This window comes from Saimiri boliviensis, chromosome 13, assembly GCF_048565385.1.
Source record: "Saimiri boliviensis isolate mSaiBol1 chromosome 13, mSaiBol1.pri, whole genome shotgun sequence".
NCBI classification, from domain to species: Eukaryota; Metazoa; Chordata; class Mammalia; order Primates; family Cebidae; genus Saimiri; species Saimiri boliviensis.
In genome coordinates, this window is record NC_133461.1 from 54,345,080 (window position 1) to 54,362,121 (window position 17,042).

The 17,042-nt window shown below is 47.4% G+C and overlaps 1 protein-coding gene across 3 annotated transcripts in view; it reads right to left on the bottom strand.

Annotated features, from left to right (window-relative positions):
• Window positions 1–17,042, bottom strand: part of CABLES1 (Cdk5 and Abl enzyme substrate 1) — a 126,841-nt gene that overhangs the window by 46,297 nt on the left and 63,502 nt on the right. For all 3 annotated transcript variants that reach the window (XM_039463716.2, XM_010335507.3, XM_010335510.3), the window contains exon 3: window positions 16,013–16,105. In XM_039463716.2, coding sequence (XP_039319650.2) covers window positions 16,013–16,105 — 93 coding nt within the window. The remainder of the gene's footprint in view (window positions 1–16,012; window positions 16,106–17,042) is intronic.

Sequence of the window (17,042 nt, forward strand, 5' to 3'; positions counted from 1 at the left end):
TGGCCCCTCCCATCTATGTGCATTAGATGCCGCTGAAATGCACTGTGAGCCTCAGAGCACAAGCACTTGAGTATCCATCATGGGAGGACAGGGCTGCAGGTGTCCTTGGCAATCGAAAGCCACTTTTGGTGTCAATTCCTAGCAGTCCATATCCACAGTGGTTAACGGAATGAGACCAAAGCAACACCCTCAGCTTCAAACAGCAGCTGTCACTTTTGTTTGACCTTGGTCAGCGTACTAACTCTTGTGAGCCTCAGTCTGCCCTTCTAAAAAATGGGATAAAATGAGTAACAATCTTATTGGAATGCTGTAAGCACACATGAGTCCATACTTGGAGAACCCTCAGAACAGCAACTGGCACACAGTACACACTCAATAAATATGAACCATCTTTACTGCAGACCATCTTCTTGTGCTAGGATTCAGGTTTTCCAGGCTAGTCCAAGGACTCAGAACCTCTTCAGACCTCTGTGCTCAATACCCAGGCCTGCTGGGACCTGAAAGGCCATGCTGCCAGGACAGCTGAAGAACCCCATGCACAGCTGTCTGCATTGGTGTGGCATGAGATGTACACAGAGATGCTGCTGACGGGAGATGCTGTTCATCAGATATCACAGGCCCTCACCCTGGTCACTGTGATGGACAGGGCATCATGTCCAGAGTGGACCGTCAAAGGCTGAAGGGCCAGGGGGTTACAGGAATCATGAGTATACCCTGCTGAACACCAGCCAGGCTCCTTAGGCGTGCCTGCATGGAGCCCAGCAACAGACTTCTCATGCTGCAATGCCCATGTAATTTACCTACGCAGACATAACAGCCAGCACTTAGTAAGTATTGATTACGTGCCAAATTCTAAATGCTTTAACTGATGAGGCATGTCAAGTCAGTGATGTACCAAAGGAGGTGCACCAAAGGAGGTGGGGCAGGGTGGAGATTGGAACTTGAGCTCTTTACCACTATGAATGCTCTTCCCTAAACCTTACTAGAAAAGCCTGCTCCTGGGGGCGTGACTGGGTACCCTTTGAACTTCTTGGATAAGTCTGCCTTCATCCAGGTGTTCTAGGCTGGCTTTCCAGCCTGGCCTGTGGGTCGCCATGCCCAGTGAGGGAGGGGCCAGAGGGTGACAGATCACACATCCATGGCCTTGGAGCTCAGCCTGGCCCCTTCCCAGATGGAAGGGCAGAGGCTCTCCACACCCTCACTGCCACTCCCGGTCATCTGCACAGGACAAAGTCCTAGAGCGACTCATTCCTGTATCACTGGGCATGGATGTCCTCTGCCACACGGTGGCAGGACACGGTGGCAGGAATGTTTGAACAAACTCCACTGGCTTGGCGATACTGCATTTTCTTCACTACTCATTGCTAATGTGTCCTTCCTTCCCACAAACTAAATTTGTTTGGACATTCTTAATAGAGCAAGATAATGAGAGAAAATAAATGCCAAGTGCAATCCAAGTCTTCTTTCCAACTTTTTTTTTTTTTTTTTTTTTTGAGACAGAGTCACCCAGGTACGGTGACACGATCTCGGCGCACTGCAACCTCCACCTCCCGGGTTTCAACCATTCTCCTGCCTCAGCCTCCCGAGTGGCTGAGACTATAGGCGTGCGCCACCAAGCCCGGCTAATTTTTGTATTTTTGAGTAGAGACAGGGTTTCACCACGTTGGCCAGGCTGCTCTGGAACTCCTGACCTTGTGATCCACCCACCTCCACCTCCGCCTCCCAAAGTGCTGGGATTACAGGCGTGAGCCACCACACCCAGCTCCTTCCAACCTTCCAACTACAAGGTGCCTATCAGCAAATGGGCTGCTCGTACTATTAAATGGGCATTCACTCTGGGCGGTTCACACCATTAGTTCTAGGAGAGGCTGACAACATGGTGCTCATTCAGAAAAACATGTTTGTTTTTTTTTTTTTTTTACTGTATAGGTCAAGTTTAGCAACTATGAATGTGGACTGTTTCTCAACAATTCCAGTAGGGGAGCTGCTTCCCTGGCTGGCCAGTCTCAAGCAGCTGGAGGGAGGTGGAAGGGAGTAAGGAGTATCACACCTTTGGGCCTTCCCCTCACTTCTCCAGTCATTTCATAGACCTTCACTTTCTGCAGAGGCCAGAGGAGGAATTCACAGCAGAGACCGATGCAGAGGCTGTGCAGCCGGTTTGACAATGGAGCTTCCAAGAACACATCACATGTGTTTCCTGAAGTAGTTCTGGCATGTGGGAGGGACCGCAGGCCTGAGCCACAACAGGCAGGTATCAGCAAGTGAGGACTCCAGTCTTCTTGGCTTCTTTCACTGGGAAACCTTGAACAGCATGGTTCTGACAACAGGTCCCGTGTGATCAGCCGTTCTGTTTAGAACCTGCGGGGTTCATGTGAATTTGCAGCTTTCCTCTTTATAAACATTAGAGAAATGTCCACGGTAATGGAGAGATACAAGAAGAGAATCAGATGTTTGGCTCCTTGCAGGTACCTCTGTTATTTGAGAGAGAATTCAATGACATAAACAAGCACGGTCCACTTGCAGTGGGCTTCAGACCTTGACCACCCTCATGTCTTTGCCTCCAGCACTGCAGCTCTTTTCTCTTATGCCCAAATGCCATGCAAAAAGCCCAGATCATTTTTCCCATCCGTGACATGCAACACTTTACTTAGAGCTAAGACGACCAGAAAACATTACATGAACCATTATGACTTCAAAAGAGGAACTAATTCCAGGGAGATGGATCTTTAAGGAATTCAGGGTCACATTTCCACAGGAACATCTGCCAGAGGAAAAAAAAAAACAGCAAAGGAAAACATTCCCTGGGGCTGCAGCCCACATGGGCAAAGCATCTTGGATACACAATGCTTCCTGAAACTTGCAGGGATCCTCACGAGTGCTCGGAAGCTGAAGGAGCACCATCCAGCTTTCTTCACACAGCCCCATTGCCATGCTCTCAGGAAAGCGCTTCTCATCTTACAGCCTCAGACCATAAAGCTATCACAGACACAACTAGCTCACGTGATACTGAGTGTCCAGAACAGCCAGGAGATGCACAAGAACACCCTCCCCGCAGGCGACAGAGCACCACAGGCCACTTTTCACCAAGTCCGCTTTCACCCCCTCAGCCTGGCACTGGTGATGTCTAAAAAGGCAATGTCTCTCACCAGCCAGGATCTTCAAGTATTTCATCTTTTGCCAAAAAACCAGAGCATTGTTCCATTTCCAGTCCGCTGTGGAGCCTCTATTGGTTGTGAGGTCTCATTTCTTCCAGGTGAAATGTTCCATTACACAGGAATATTCTCTTAAGCACATAAAAACAAGCAACCAACTCCAAGAGGAGTTGAAAATCACAGAGGAAAGAAAATTACATCTGCAGTAATGGAGGGTGGGGGTGAGTATGGCCATGCCCAAACACAGCCCAGAGGTGTCTGCAGCTCAGGGGTCTGCACTAGACACCAGGCACATGCAGAAGTTCTGAGGTTCTTTCCCTCCACGCCCAGGAAGCAAGACAGAATACGCCTAACAAGCTGATGTTGTAGGTTCAACTGTGCTCCCCAAATGACATGATGAAACCCTAAGACCCAGTACCTGTGGTTGTGCTGCAAATATAGTAGTCACCCTTTATCCACAAGGGATGTGTTCCAAAACCCCCAGGGGATGTCTGAAATCTCAGACAGCACCGAAGCCTGTATGTACTGTGCTTTTTCCTTCGCAATCACATCACATAGGGCAGAGAGTGAGACAATGTAGATACGCTGGACCAAGGGACGTGATCTGACTCACGTCCCAGATCAGACAGAGTGGGACGGTGAGAGATTTCAGCACGCGACTCAGAATGGCATGCAACTGAGCACTCATGAATTGTTTCTGGAATTTTCCATTTAATATTTTCACACCATGTGGCTGACTGTGGACAAAGAGGGATTGCTGCAGCATCTTTGCAGATGTTATCAAGTGAGGATGAGGTCCTGCTGGGTCAGAGAGGGCCTTCAATCCAATGACTGGCGTCCTGACAAGGGGCAAGAGATTTGGAGACACCTAGACACGCACAGAGGGAAGAAGCTCACGTGACAGCGGAGACAGAGATGGGAGCGATGCAGCTATAAGCCAAGGACACCACGGCCTGCTGGTACCACCAGAAGCTGGGAAGAGTTGAGAGCTGATTCTTCTTCCCCTGGAGCTCAGAGGGAGCACGAGTCTCCAGAACAGAGAGAGAACTCCTCGTTGCTGTCGTAATCACCCAGTCTGTGGCACCTTGTAGGGTAGCCCTGGAAAGGGACATAGCTCTCCTCGGCGTGGCTCTGGGCCACACATCCCGGCTCAGCAGGTCCTCTGCACCCCACACTATGAGCGCTATGCACAAAACAGTGAAGCCGTGAAGACCAATGTCAGGAGACAAATGAATATTACGAAATCTGGAAAACCCATTCTCTTCTCAGCTCCTCTCTGCCTCCTTTTCCCACAGCCGTTCCTTCCTCCTCTCACAATACTTTATTAAAAGCTGGAAGGAGAGGACTTGACCCCTTTCCGTCTCTTCTGAAGGGCTGGCAATGATATAATAAGAGTTGAATGAAAACACCACCGCCGACAACAAAATGTTCTTGTTTACTCTATTTAAATGCTCATGAGCTATTGGGGGGATGCTTTTCCTCCTTAGGAACGACTCCCCTCGCTGTTGGATGTGCCTCATCTGAGTACAAGGGCAAAGCGGAGAGTTGGTAGGGGCTCCAAGAACACTCTTCACAGAGCAATCTGTTCCTTTCTACCTGGAGTGGGAAGGAGATGCTATTCCAGGGCAGGAGCTGGGAAGCAAAGGGGTCCTGTGGACAAGAGGGCACTAGAACAAGAAGCCTGAACGTGCTGGGGGTGGCAGAGGAGGAGGCAGTGTGGGATTCCAGCAGGCAGGAATAGGAGGAAGGGAAGCAGACTTAGCCCTGTGAGGTGGGGAGTTGCACAGGGCGTCTGGAGCCAGGGAACTGGGGTCATGAGTTAAATGGTCAGATATATCTGAGGATCGGTGCTAAGTTGCCCACAAATAGCACATGGTGGTGCTGTTACTGGTGGAGGCATTAGTCTTCTCTTCATGACTGTCACTGCCACCTCCACCACTGACTTCCATGGCCACTAAGATCACTGCAGGACGCAACAGGACAGGCCTTGCCATCTGCTAAGGAGGCACCCTTATCCTACAATTTAGGGAGTGGCAAATTTCTGATAAACAAGTTATATAATCTTCCTTTCCTCCCCCTTCCCTTACACAAATATTTTCTGAGCACTTACTCCATGCCACACACTGTACTAGGTGCCTGGGATCTGACGATGAATGGCCCAGCTAAGAGCTCCCTCCTTGCAAAGCTTAGGGGTGGTTGAGGGATATATCCAGGCAGAGGTATAAGTTCTCTGATGGGAAGTTGGGGGTGTACTAAACACACAGGAAGAATAATCCCCCTTAAAGGAGGGAAGGTGGGCTTCCTGGAGCAGCTGATAACTAAGCTAAGACCACAGGGATAAGTGACAAGCAATCTACAGTAAGAAGATATGCTGGCGGGAAAACTGGCATGAGTCAAGTTTGGGAGAAAGCACGTTCAGCCTATTCAAGGAACTGAGTGAATAAGAAAAGTTCACAGACCTCCACATGCCTGACTCACCAGCGTTTCCACTTCCCTCTATACACCCCTTTGACCGACACCCCTGACACACGCAAACCTCAGGCTGGCAGGCTGTTTGCCATCAACCCCCACCGAGTTGTACACTTACTAAGAGTCACTTATATACGGGCCAATCCTGTTTATGTCAGTTGTATTATTATTTATATTTACACTTGTTTATTAAAGACTGTGCACTGCTTCGGAGAAAAAGTTAGTAAATGCCGAAGGAAATGCTTCACACCTGTAATCCCAGAACTTTGGGAAGCTGAGGTGGGAGATCACTTGAACTCAGGAGTTCGAGACCTGCCTGGGCAACCTAGAGACCCTGTTTCTATTAAAAATAAAAAAATTAGCTGGGTGTGGTGGCACATGCCTATAGTCCCAGCTACTTAAGAGGCTGAGGTGGGAGGACTGCTTGAGCCCAGGATTCAAGTCTGCAGTGGGCTATGATTGTGCCACTGCATTCCTGGGTGACAGAGCAAGACCTTGTCTCAAAAAAAAAAAAAAAAAAAAAAAAAAAAAAAGTGTGCACAAACTCTAAAGAATGTGGAAAATAAAGAGAAACACTGTCTCGATTTTTTGTTTAATACCGGATGCTTTAAAAAATAATCACACAAGGCAAGTCACTGAAAAAAGAATTGCAGTTGAAATAGGTATGAGCAAGACTATAAAAGATCAGGAAAAAAGTTGTAAAAATCCAAACAGATTTTGCACTTAGATTCTTGGGCCACTTTCGAGAAGTCCAATGTGGATATCCCAGGAATAGGTGGGGACAATGAGGACATAAGGAAGTTGATGCCACAGACACTCTGATCTCTGGACTCCCACACAAAGGAAAGGCACGGCATGAAAAGCTGCAGAATGGACCTCATGCGAGCACGATGTCTAAGCATGACATCTAAGCTGTGTAGATTTCTGTGGGCATTTTCTTTGGCATTTACTAACCTTTTCCCCTAACCAAGCGATTACTGTGAATAATCCAGCATAGCTGAGGGTGACATGGGAGAGAAGCAGTAGTCAAACTGTGAAACCGAGTGGTAAAAGGCCTCCTGAGCCCTGTGAGGAAGTCAGGGCTTGGGATTCCCCAGCTGAAGGTGGGGATCACAGCCACGGGATGGAGGAGCACTGACAGGAGTGGAGTGGGGTGAGGAGTGAGGAAACGCTGGGATGGGCTGGGAGGAAGGTGGGCAGTGAGGAAGGCAGGCATCGTCAGATGGGCAGCAAAGCTCACCAAGTCAGAGCACTACAAACTGGGTGGCTTAAACAACAGAAATGTATTGTCTCACAGTTCTGGAAGCCAGAAGTCCCAGATCAAGGTGTTGGCAGGCCCATGATCCGTTCTGAAGGCACTGGGGAAGGGTCTGCCCCAGGCCTGTCTCCTGGCTACTGGCGGCTCCATGGCTTGTGGCAGCACCACTCCAATCTGCACACTGCATTCTCCCCATGTGCCTCTGTCTGTGCCCCAGTTCTCCCTTTCTTTCTTTTTTTTTTTTTTGAGATGGAGTCTCACTCTGCCATCCAGGCTAGAGTACCGTGGCACGATCTCAGCTCACTGCAACCTCTGCCTCCCGGGTTCAAGAGATTCTCCTGCCTCAGCCTCCTGAGTAGCTGGGATTACAGGCGCCCACCACCACACCTGGCTAATTTTTTTGCATTTTTAGTAGAGGCAGGGTTTCATCATCTTGGCCAGGCTGGTCTCGAACTCCTGACCTCATGATTCACCCACCTCAGCCTCCCAAAGTGCTGAGATTACAGGTGTAAGCCACTGAGTCCAGCCAGTTCTCCCTTTCTTTAAGAGACTGGGGCTTATGCTCTGTCACTCAGACTGGAGGGCAGTGGCATGATCTTAGCTCTCTGCTGCCTTAAACTCCTGGGCTCAAGTGATCCTCCCACCTCAGCCTCCCGAATTGCTAGGAATATAGATATGAGCCATGACGCTTGACTTCAATTTCCTCTTTCTATAAAAATATCAGTCGTATTGATTGGGGCCCACCCTACTCCAGTATAACCTCATCTTAGTGAATTATATCTACTACAACTCTGTTTCAAGTAAAGTCACATTGTGAGGTACGGGGAGTTAGGCCCTCAACACAGGAATTTTGGAGGCTAAGGTAAGGGGAAAACAAGAGGAGTCTGGTGTCACAGAAATGAGACTGTCAAGCCAGGTAGGGGGGCTAAAGCCTGTGATCCCACTTTGGATCACAGAGAGGTCAGGAATTCAAGAGGCCGAGCTGGGAGGATCACCTGAGGTCAGGAATTCAAGACAAGCCTGACCAACATGGTGAAACTCCGTCTCTACTAAAAATACAAAAATCAGCTGGGCATGGTAGCAGGTACCTGTAATCCCAGCTACTGGGGAGGCTGAAGAAGGAGAATCACTTGAACCCAGGAGATGGAGGTTGCAGTGAGCCAAGATCATGCCACTGTACTCCAGCCTGGGTGACAGAGGGAGACATCTCAAATTAAAAAAAAAAAAAAAAAAAAAAAAAAAAAAAAAAAAGAAGTCAGGAAGTCCTTTTGGGATCTCCTCCCCTCCTGCTCAGCCAGAACAGCCTGGTAGCTGCATCCTGAATTGTGGTCCAACAGTCATCCGATAGCTGTAATTACTGTTTTCTTCTCAAAGTGCTGCAGACCAATGGTGGAGACCAAGAACTGATGTCTCCTCTGGGCTCCCAGGCCAAGCAGAAGATTAAAACAAAACCACCGATATGGTTTGGCTGTGCCCCCACCCAACTCTTATCTTGAATTGTAGCTCCTATAATTCTCATGTGTGGTGGGAGGGACCCGGTGGGAGATAATTCAATCATGAGGTGGTTTCCCCAATACGGTTCTCATGGTGGTGAATAAGTCTCATGAGATCTGATAGTTTTGTAACAGGAAACCCCTTTTGCTTAGCTGTCGTTCTCTCTTGCCTGACGCTATGTAAGATGTGCCTTTGCCTTCCAACATGATTGTGAGTCCTCCCCAGCCCTGTGGAACTGTGAATCCATTAAACCTCTTTTTCTTTAAAAATTCCTCAGTCTCAGGTGTGTCTTTATCAGCAGTGTGAGAACAGACTAATATAACCACCAAGGGAAGGTTCTGTCCAATCGGAAGTGATTTCCAAACCTTGTATCTTTCCTCTGTGACTGCTTTTATTTCTTCAAATCAAACTGGTGGAAAAGCAGCAACAAGTACCCACAGGCTGCGAGCTTTTCAGCCGCAAATATGTACCCAAGCGTGTGGCACTGAGCACAGCTGCTGTTGATTGAAAATCATTTCTCTCAAAAGCCTCGTGCAGCACTACAGAAGAAGCCAGACTCACCTCCATGCTGTTTAAAGAGTCATGAATAATAAAACCGGGTGCATGTGTGACCCAGCATACCGCCGGGAACTGGGCACCAGCATTCTTGGTGCTGAGTGACTGCCCTGCATGCCAGCTCCTCTCCTCCATCCCGCCACTTAGTGCTAGGAGAATAAAGTCAAGGAAATGCAATGGTCCATCAGACTTGGGAGCAGCTCTGGGGGCCATTTCAGTGAAGGAAGAGCCTAGAACCAGATTCCCAGTGAGGTCTGGGGAGTCCTGGAGGCTTCTTCAGGCAGTCCCCTCCCTGTCCCCCTAGACTGGGGTTTTGTTAAGAACTCATCATAAACACCGATGACAATAAGAATAAAGATGCTTCCTGCCGCCTTCTGCCACTGAGGGGATGGCAGGTGCTAGCCTTTTCACAAAAAAACACAATCTCCGAGAGGAAAAAATAGCCTGCTCAGGAAAGGGTCAGTGTTGCTTGACTCACCGAAGATGCTTGACTTCTGTCAAACTGGATGGATTCAGTTCAGGGAGAAAAAGCAATGACATTTTTCTTCTTTCAAAAAGGCCAGTCGGGCTGGTAATGAGCTGTTTTATTTTTTGAAACATGCCACTTCCTCCAAGTTATTTTTCAAACTAAATTAGGCTGACAGCTTGGAACTGATGAGATCACAAACAAGGTCTTAATTTAGTTATGACCCATCCCCTTTTTCCCTCCACAATGTTTTGGTGTGACAAGGAAAGGCCCCAGCTTGACTTCAGTCACTGTACTTTCACCACCTTCCTTTGAAAAGCAGGTAAAGGGTGCTGAAGCCTTTTACATCTTTTTTTTTTTTTTTAATGTCGTCCTACTGAGTTCATACTTTAAAGAAAAAACACTCTGGCTCAGTTCTTGTATCCACTCCCATCTCAAATCCTTCTACATCTCTTTGAAAATTCCTCCCAAGGGAAGAGATAACTGAGTCAACTCACTCCCGGGGATATTTCTCTACCTGTTCACAATGAGAGGATTATTGAAGCAGACGCAGGAGGCGGCACTTCCAGAGCACGTGAAACCATCCCTGCGTGCTATGCCAACACTCAACACCCAGATGACTTCAAAAGGACACCCAGTAAAAGCCCACACAGCCACGTGACAGAGGGATGAGACGCCCACGTGAAACAAGGGCTCTATGGCTCTTCAAGACACAGGTTCATGACTCTCAAGACTGGGAGCACCGAGAGGGTCACTAGGCATAAATGCCACAAAAGCCACTGGGTGTCGACAGTCCTTATGCTCAGAATCCCCGCTGTCCTTCTGACGAGTCAGTCCTTCCTGGCCAGCCATGAGCGAGGCTGTGTAAATGTTTGTCATCTTCGAGGTGTATCTAATGGCTGGGAACTGAGACTTGTCTTCATTTCTATTTAGCTTGTGCTCTGCAGTACACAGTAGGGTTCTCAGTGAAGATGCAGGTTAGAGCCTATGGTGACCAGCTCTCCTCTTACAAGCAGCAGCAGCTTCCACTTGCCAACCGTCCTCCTCAACTGGGGGTTCAAAGGCCCACTCCAGACGCTGTGGCAGGGGCCACCAGCCACCTCTCTTCCTTGACAAAAGGCTTGCTTATATATTTGTGACCAGTTTTTCAAAAAGATCTTGAGTTGCTTTTGAACTTCGTATCAAAATGAACTCTTTTCCATAGAAAAGATAAGGTTACCAAAATGAAGTGCAATGCCCACTCCTGACTTTGGATCACCCAGAATGACCGTGTTCCAAGGCGAGTCGGATCACTCGCACCTCTGCTCAGTACGCTGTGTGGTTCCCACCTTGCTCACAACCAGCCGGACCTCCTCAGTCACCACCGGCTTCGCAGAGCTCATCTTGCTTTCCATCCTTGTTCCTGCTCAGCTCCACCATGCCGGCTTTCCTTCAGTTCCTCAAACACACCCCGGATATTCCAACTCAGTGTCTCCACGATTGCTGTTCCTTCAGGGCAAGCGCTCTTTACCACTGGGATAGCCCCAAGGCTGGCTCCCTCACCTCCCTCACCCCTCCACTCCCAGGTCTCCCCATCACCCCGGCGTGCCCTTCCCCACCCCCGGCTGCCTCAGTCTCTCTCCATGGCACATCATCTCATCCTTCACCTGGGCACGTTTATCTTCACCTCCCTCCCTATTGGGATGTATCCTGTTTTATTCACAGATACATCCCAATTAGCCACAGAGCAGGTGCCAGCAAGCAAGAGTGGGGTAGGCTGAGGACACGGGTCCTGCAGTGCATGCAGTTAAGGAACTGCCTTATCATTGGGCACCTTCTATGTGCATAGTCATTAAGCAATAATTCCCTCTTCCCTTAACCCCTGGTAACCTCTTATCTACTTTCTGTCTCTATGGACTATTCTAGATATTTCATATAAATGGAATCATATGACATTTAACCTTTTGTGACTGGCTCATTTCACTCGGCTTATTTTCAAGGTTCATTATGACTCCTTCCATAGAGTCCATTGCCGGGGAACCATCCTAATACACATCTAGCTTCCTATGACATGACATGCACACTGATGGCAATGCCACAGATCGGACCTGTCCTGGGTGGGTACAAAGGCGACACCAGTCTTCAGTGATACTAGCCTTCCATCAGGACAAGCTGAAATAGCTCCCTCTGTATTGGCATTGCATTGTTAGCCTGGGGTGGAACACGCTGTCCTTCTAAATGCCAAGATATTTTTCATGTGCACTAAAAAGTCTCTATTCTGTGCTATCATCAATAGTCCACCTGAATTACATTTATCCTTGCTCAGTTTAATCTCGGTGGACTAGCTCTGGTATTTCCAGAGAATGAAGTATCTAGATCATGGTTCTTATCTGTAATGCTCCTTCCTGCTTCTGCTCTCCCTGCTTTTAGTTTTCCACATGGCTGAGAATGAGGCTTCTGGGCTTTTACTCCAATCACTGGTCTGCACTGCAGGAGAAAATGCTGGTGGGAATACCACCTGCTGTTCTACTCAAACTTGCCCTCAGGCTGATGACGGTCACTGACAAATTTCAGCCACCTGCAGAAACTCCAGCTTCACAATCACCCAGCCCTTCTCACCGCTCTATCCACTGGGACGTGCGATAGTGAGGAATAGCCTGACGTTTTGCTGCAATCTAGAAATGTAATGTCCATGGCAGTTCCTCACTTTACTAACCAAGTTATTCCATCGACGAGGAATCAAAGCTGATGCGACATGACTTTTTCTTAGTGAATTCATGTTGACTGCTGGCAACCTCCACACAAACCATCTGCTCTCAAACTCTGCTCACCATCAGCTCTAGGCTTGCCAGTCCATGATTATTAGAATCTACCCTCTCCCATCACCCTCATGCTTTTTTTCCCCCACTTTAAGGTAACTTTTGCCTGGCATCAGACATAGAATTTCATTCATTCTCCATGGCACTTTAAAAATCATTTGTATTTCCAAATTCTTTCCATTCTCCAGGATCTATCCTGGTGACTAAAATTCACTTAGGAGGCCTCTTTTATTCAGCAAACACTTGCTGACTGCCTACTGTATGACTGGCATGTGGCTTTGTTTAGAGTCTACACTTCCAGTTCTACTTGGTAAGGAAGCTAAAAGCAGGCCAGCAGCTGACATCTGCTGACCCCATACCATCACCCCAAGAAGTCTGCCATTCTTTCCCTTCCGCTTCTGAACATGGTCTTGATAGTAGCAGCCTACGGATATTACTGGTGTCTTATTTTATTGTTAGGGGGAAAAAATCTATATGTAAATATATATAAATATATATACATACATATATATGTATATATATACACATATATAAAAACATAAAATGCCACTTAGTGTGTAATTCAGTGTCATTAAGTACATGCACAATGTTGGGGAACCATCACCACTATGTATTTCCAAAACATTTCCATCACCCCCACAGAAAATCTGTACTCATTAAGCAATAATTCCCTCTTGCCCTCATGGCTTCCCCTACCTGCTAGGAGACAACACCAGCAGGGCCAGCCAAGAGCTCCTGCCACGCTCTCGTCCTAGCAGCGGCACGGATGTTCCCTCCGCTCCATCTGGCCTGGTCTGTGATCTGTTGGGAACTGACCTTCTTAGCCTCCATCTGGCCCAGCGATATGCGGCATGACCCCAAAGCAGCCTCAGCTTGGCTTCTCCTCACTATAACTGCACACCAAGCCCTCTAGAAGGTCCCAATGCCAGCCTCACAAATTCAGATGCCAGACAGATGAACAGAGATTTAACAGAAGGCAAACTCCATCCTCCATCACAACCACGTGCTTCTGCTGAAGGCGTTCACTTCCACTTTGCATGCCAGCTGGGATCCGTTTTCCAATGTCACAGGAGGACCATGAAGCCGTCTCAAGCCCCGAAGTTTATTTCTAAGCAGCTACTCTGATGCTGATCATGAGGTACACTTGAGTTGTTTTGTTTTTTCAATAACACAAGTATTGTCTTTTATTATATCTGGTTCTCAGTTTTAAAAGCATGTTTTCCCCTTTCTGTCTCAAAATGTGCTGGAAACCCTTGGTTAGGTCAGACCTGAGTCTCATAACAGAGACACTCCACTCATTTCCTGAGCTGCACTCTGGTCTTTGCTGAGACAAGAAATTCAAATCCTCCTCAGTACTGGGGCCTCTATCACACGGTCAGTAGGTCTGGGGACATGGGAGCCTCCACGCCAGGGTTTTCAGGGCCAGAAGAGCAAATGAGCTGCAGCTTTGGCTTGCAGACTGAGAGGCTGGGCTGTGCTCGTCAGGGGCCCCACGGAGACTCAGGAGCTGGAGACAGCCTAATGCGCAGATGTGACTGTGACTGCACAGGCCGGGAGGGGACCTGCAGGGGCCTTGGGGGCTGTGCTGGTGCTGCACACTCACCTCCCTTTCCTGAGGCAGAGGGATGGGAGACTCTGAAACCAGCATGCGGGTCCCTTCCTCTGAGATCACGACCAGGACCCCTCCTACTCATCATTTTAGGAACTGAGCTCACCCAGTGCCCCTGCTGCCTCCAGCAGGAGATTCTGCTCGTGCTGCCCAGTTGCTGTGGGGCAGAGCTTCCGTCTGCACTCCTCTCTCGAAAGGCTGGGCGACATCCTCCCATTCATTAGCTCTTGACTACAATTTCCTTCTGTCACCTTAAAATCGTATTTTCTTCCTGGCTTCCTCCCAGGCTCTCGCTTTCATCTGTCTAAGGACAATCCCTCCTTGCTAATAAACCTCAAGTGGGAGGGCCAGCCCCTCCTGCCAGCCCTTTCATCTGCCCTTTGCACAGGAAAACCAGCTCTCACCTGGGCATACGCCCAGCCATGGCCTCAGCCCACAGCCTGCAGTTCCCACATAGACCTTAGAGCTCTCTTTCCTGCCCTAAATTCCAATTCTCAGATGTTCAGATAAGCTAAGAATCTTCTTGGCTCCCCTTGAAAACGCCCCAGCAAACCTGCCAGCAATTGCGAGCTCTATTGTTTATGTTCTCCTAGGCCAAGAATGTGCTGGGGAAGGTGGCTCCATAATGTTCTTCGGAAATCTCATTAATCCAAGTCTTTTATGAACTGCATCCTCTCACCGCCTAGCCATGCTGGGGTAATTATCTGACTCTGTGTCCTGACAGCTAGCATCAGAGGTGGGAACGCTATTAGCTTGACCCATTCCTTTGGTTTTGTCATTGATTTCATTGAGAAATGAAAGGTCTTCTGCATTTATTTGATGGTTAAAGTGATCATGAACAAAAACACAAATGTAAATCAACGATAAATAATTATTCTAAAATGGCATGAGTAAGCTCTGTATTCTGTAAGTAAAAGCCTCAAAAGAAGACAACAGCAGTGGTTAAATAAAGCGCAACAATTCGTAAGTATCAGCGAAAATAAGGGTGAGAGAAAGAGAAATTCAGAATATTGGATTTCACAAATAACAACTCGGTAAATTTAAACTAAAAGCACTGTACTTAAAATATGAACATATACTGACGATGTAAAAATCATTTGAAAGCTCAGTTTTGCTATTCTGAAACCATTGCAATTGAAATAATGTTCCCTGTCCTTATAAGGCTTTAAAAACAGGCATAAACTTCAAGATAACAAGCCTGTAAAAACTGTAATTGTTGTGTGTTATCATACAGGCTGTACAGGGTATTCTACACCACTGGCTTACAGTCATGCTGGGCCTTAATGAGTCTAACTAAAAGACTTTTTAGCAATTTTCATTTTGTATGGATTAGAGAGTATTAGTGGGGCCCATATGGTCTTCTATAAATTAGAAGATCAAACAAGAGAGTTTCTGCAGCTGGACCTCAGCTCTGGATGGTGTCTTTAACTGACCTATTCAAGTCAGTGGGGAGCAACTGCCCCAAGGGTTACAGAGCATCAGGGACCCCAGAGGTCTTGGACTCTGTCCCCACGCACCATTGGGGCTGAGACGAATGGACTTAGCTATTCAATCATGAGCATGCTGGCACCAGAGCTTCTGATCTACCTGTTGTCTGGAAGGTTTTAATATCACGGTTATATCAATTTCAACCAGTTTTATTTAACGGTGCTTCCCAAACGAGCAACTGAAGAGCTAGAGAAACACATACTCCAGTTGTTGGCAGGCCCAGGAATCGGATCAGCACCAAGGAAGAATCTGCCAGTGAAGTCCTGATTCTACTCTCCTAAAGAGAGTCAAAGCCAGGACCCAACTAAGTTCAGGCGCAGACCTGGGAGGGCATTTATTGACCAGAGCGCACGGTGGTGAAAAATGAAAACAAAACCAACAAAATAGAAAAACAAACAAGGACCCCCTGGCCCCCAAAACTCCACCGTCTTTCTGTTCCAAGGTTTCTATAAAAATCCTTTCGTGTGCTCCAAAAAACTCAGTTTGTTTCTGATCTAAACATCTCACTTCGCCTTAGGGAGCACTCATTATTCTCTACAGATTTCCTTTTGGTGATTCTGGTGTGAGTGGTGTGGAAACTGTCGGGAAAGGTTCCATGAGATCCTGCCCATCTTCAAAGCGTGGGCTTGGCTTTGCTGAGTTTTGGCCACTAAAGCTGTCCCCTCCTCTCGTCCCTGTGCCCACCCGTTGGCGCTCGCGGCGGCTCTTGTGTGAGTGCAGTACCTGCCGTTCCTGGTATCGTGTTGCCGCATGTTCTTGATAAAATGGATCTTCTTAAAATTCTTTGGTCTGGGAGAACCTGAGAGAGTTCGACATCTGAAAAATAAGGTCATTTCACAAATGCAGTCAGTTGCCTACTGGACAGATGAAGACATCTCCACACAAAGACAGGAAGGACCAGACAAATGGCTTGAGTCACCCCAGAGCACGCAGAAGTCTTCGGGGATAATGAAAACAATACGGCTGGAAGCAAGAAGGCTTAAAAAAAAACACACCAATGACAGACAACTTCCTTGATAATACTGATATTATTTTATATGGGTCTCTAAAAAGCCAGCAAATCAAGACTACTGTCCCCTGCATTAAAAAAAACAAAAAACAAAAAACCTACGCAGGTTCCAAACACATTATTCTTTATTGTTATCTTAAAAAGAATCCTCCCAGGCCAGGCACAGTGGATTATGCCTGTAATCCTAGCACTTTGGGAGGCCGAAGTGAGTGGATTACCTGAGGTCAGGAGTTCGAGACCAGCCTGGCCAACATGGCGAAACCTCGTCTCTACTAAAAATACAAAAATTAGCCAGGCGTGGTGTTGTGTATGCCTGTAATCCAGCTACTCGAGAGGCTGAGAAAGGAGAATCACTTGAACCTGGGAGGTGGAAGTTGCAGTGAGCTGAGATTTATCACTGCCCTATAGCCTGAGCAATGGGGGAGAGAAACCATCTCAAAAAAAAAAAAAAAAAAAAAAAAAAAAAAAGGAATCCGCTCCTATCAACACAAGTAAAGGGAACCAAAACTGTACATTTAAACGATTTAAAGGAGGTAAGGAAACACTGGAAAATTCAGTTCAAAAACAAGCCTGAATCACTTTTCTTCTATAACAAGATTTTGGCCTGAATTACCTGGACAGCTGCCTGAAGTTTCAACTTGACCTGCTATGCCTGGATGCCTGGGAAGTCACAAATTTACACTGAATGAAAAATCAGAGACCCGGCTAGTTGCTGTTTTGTTTAGTTTTTTTTTTTTTTTAAGG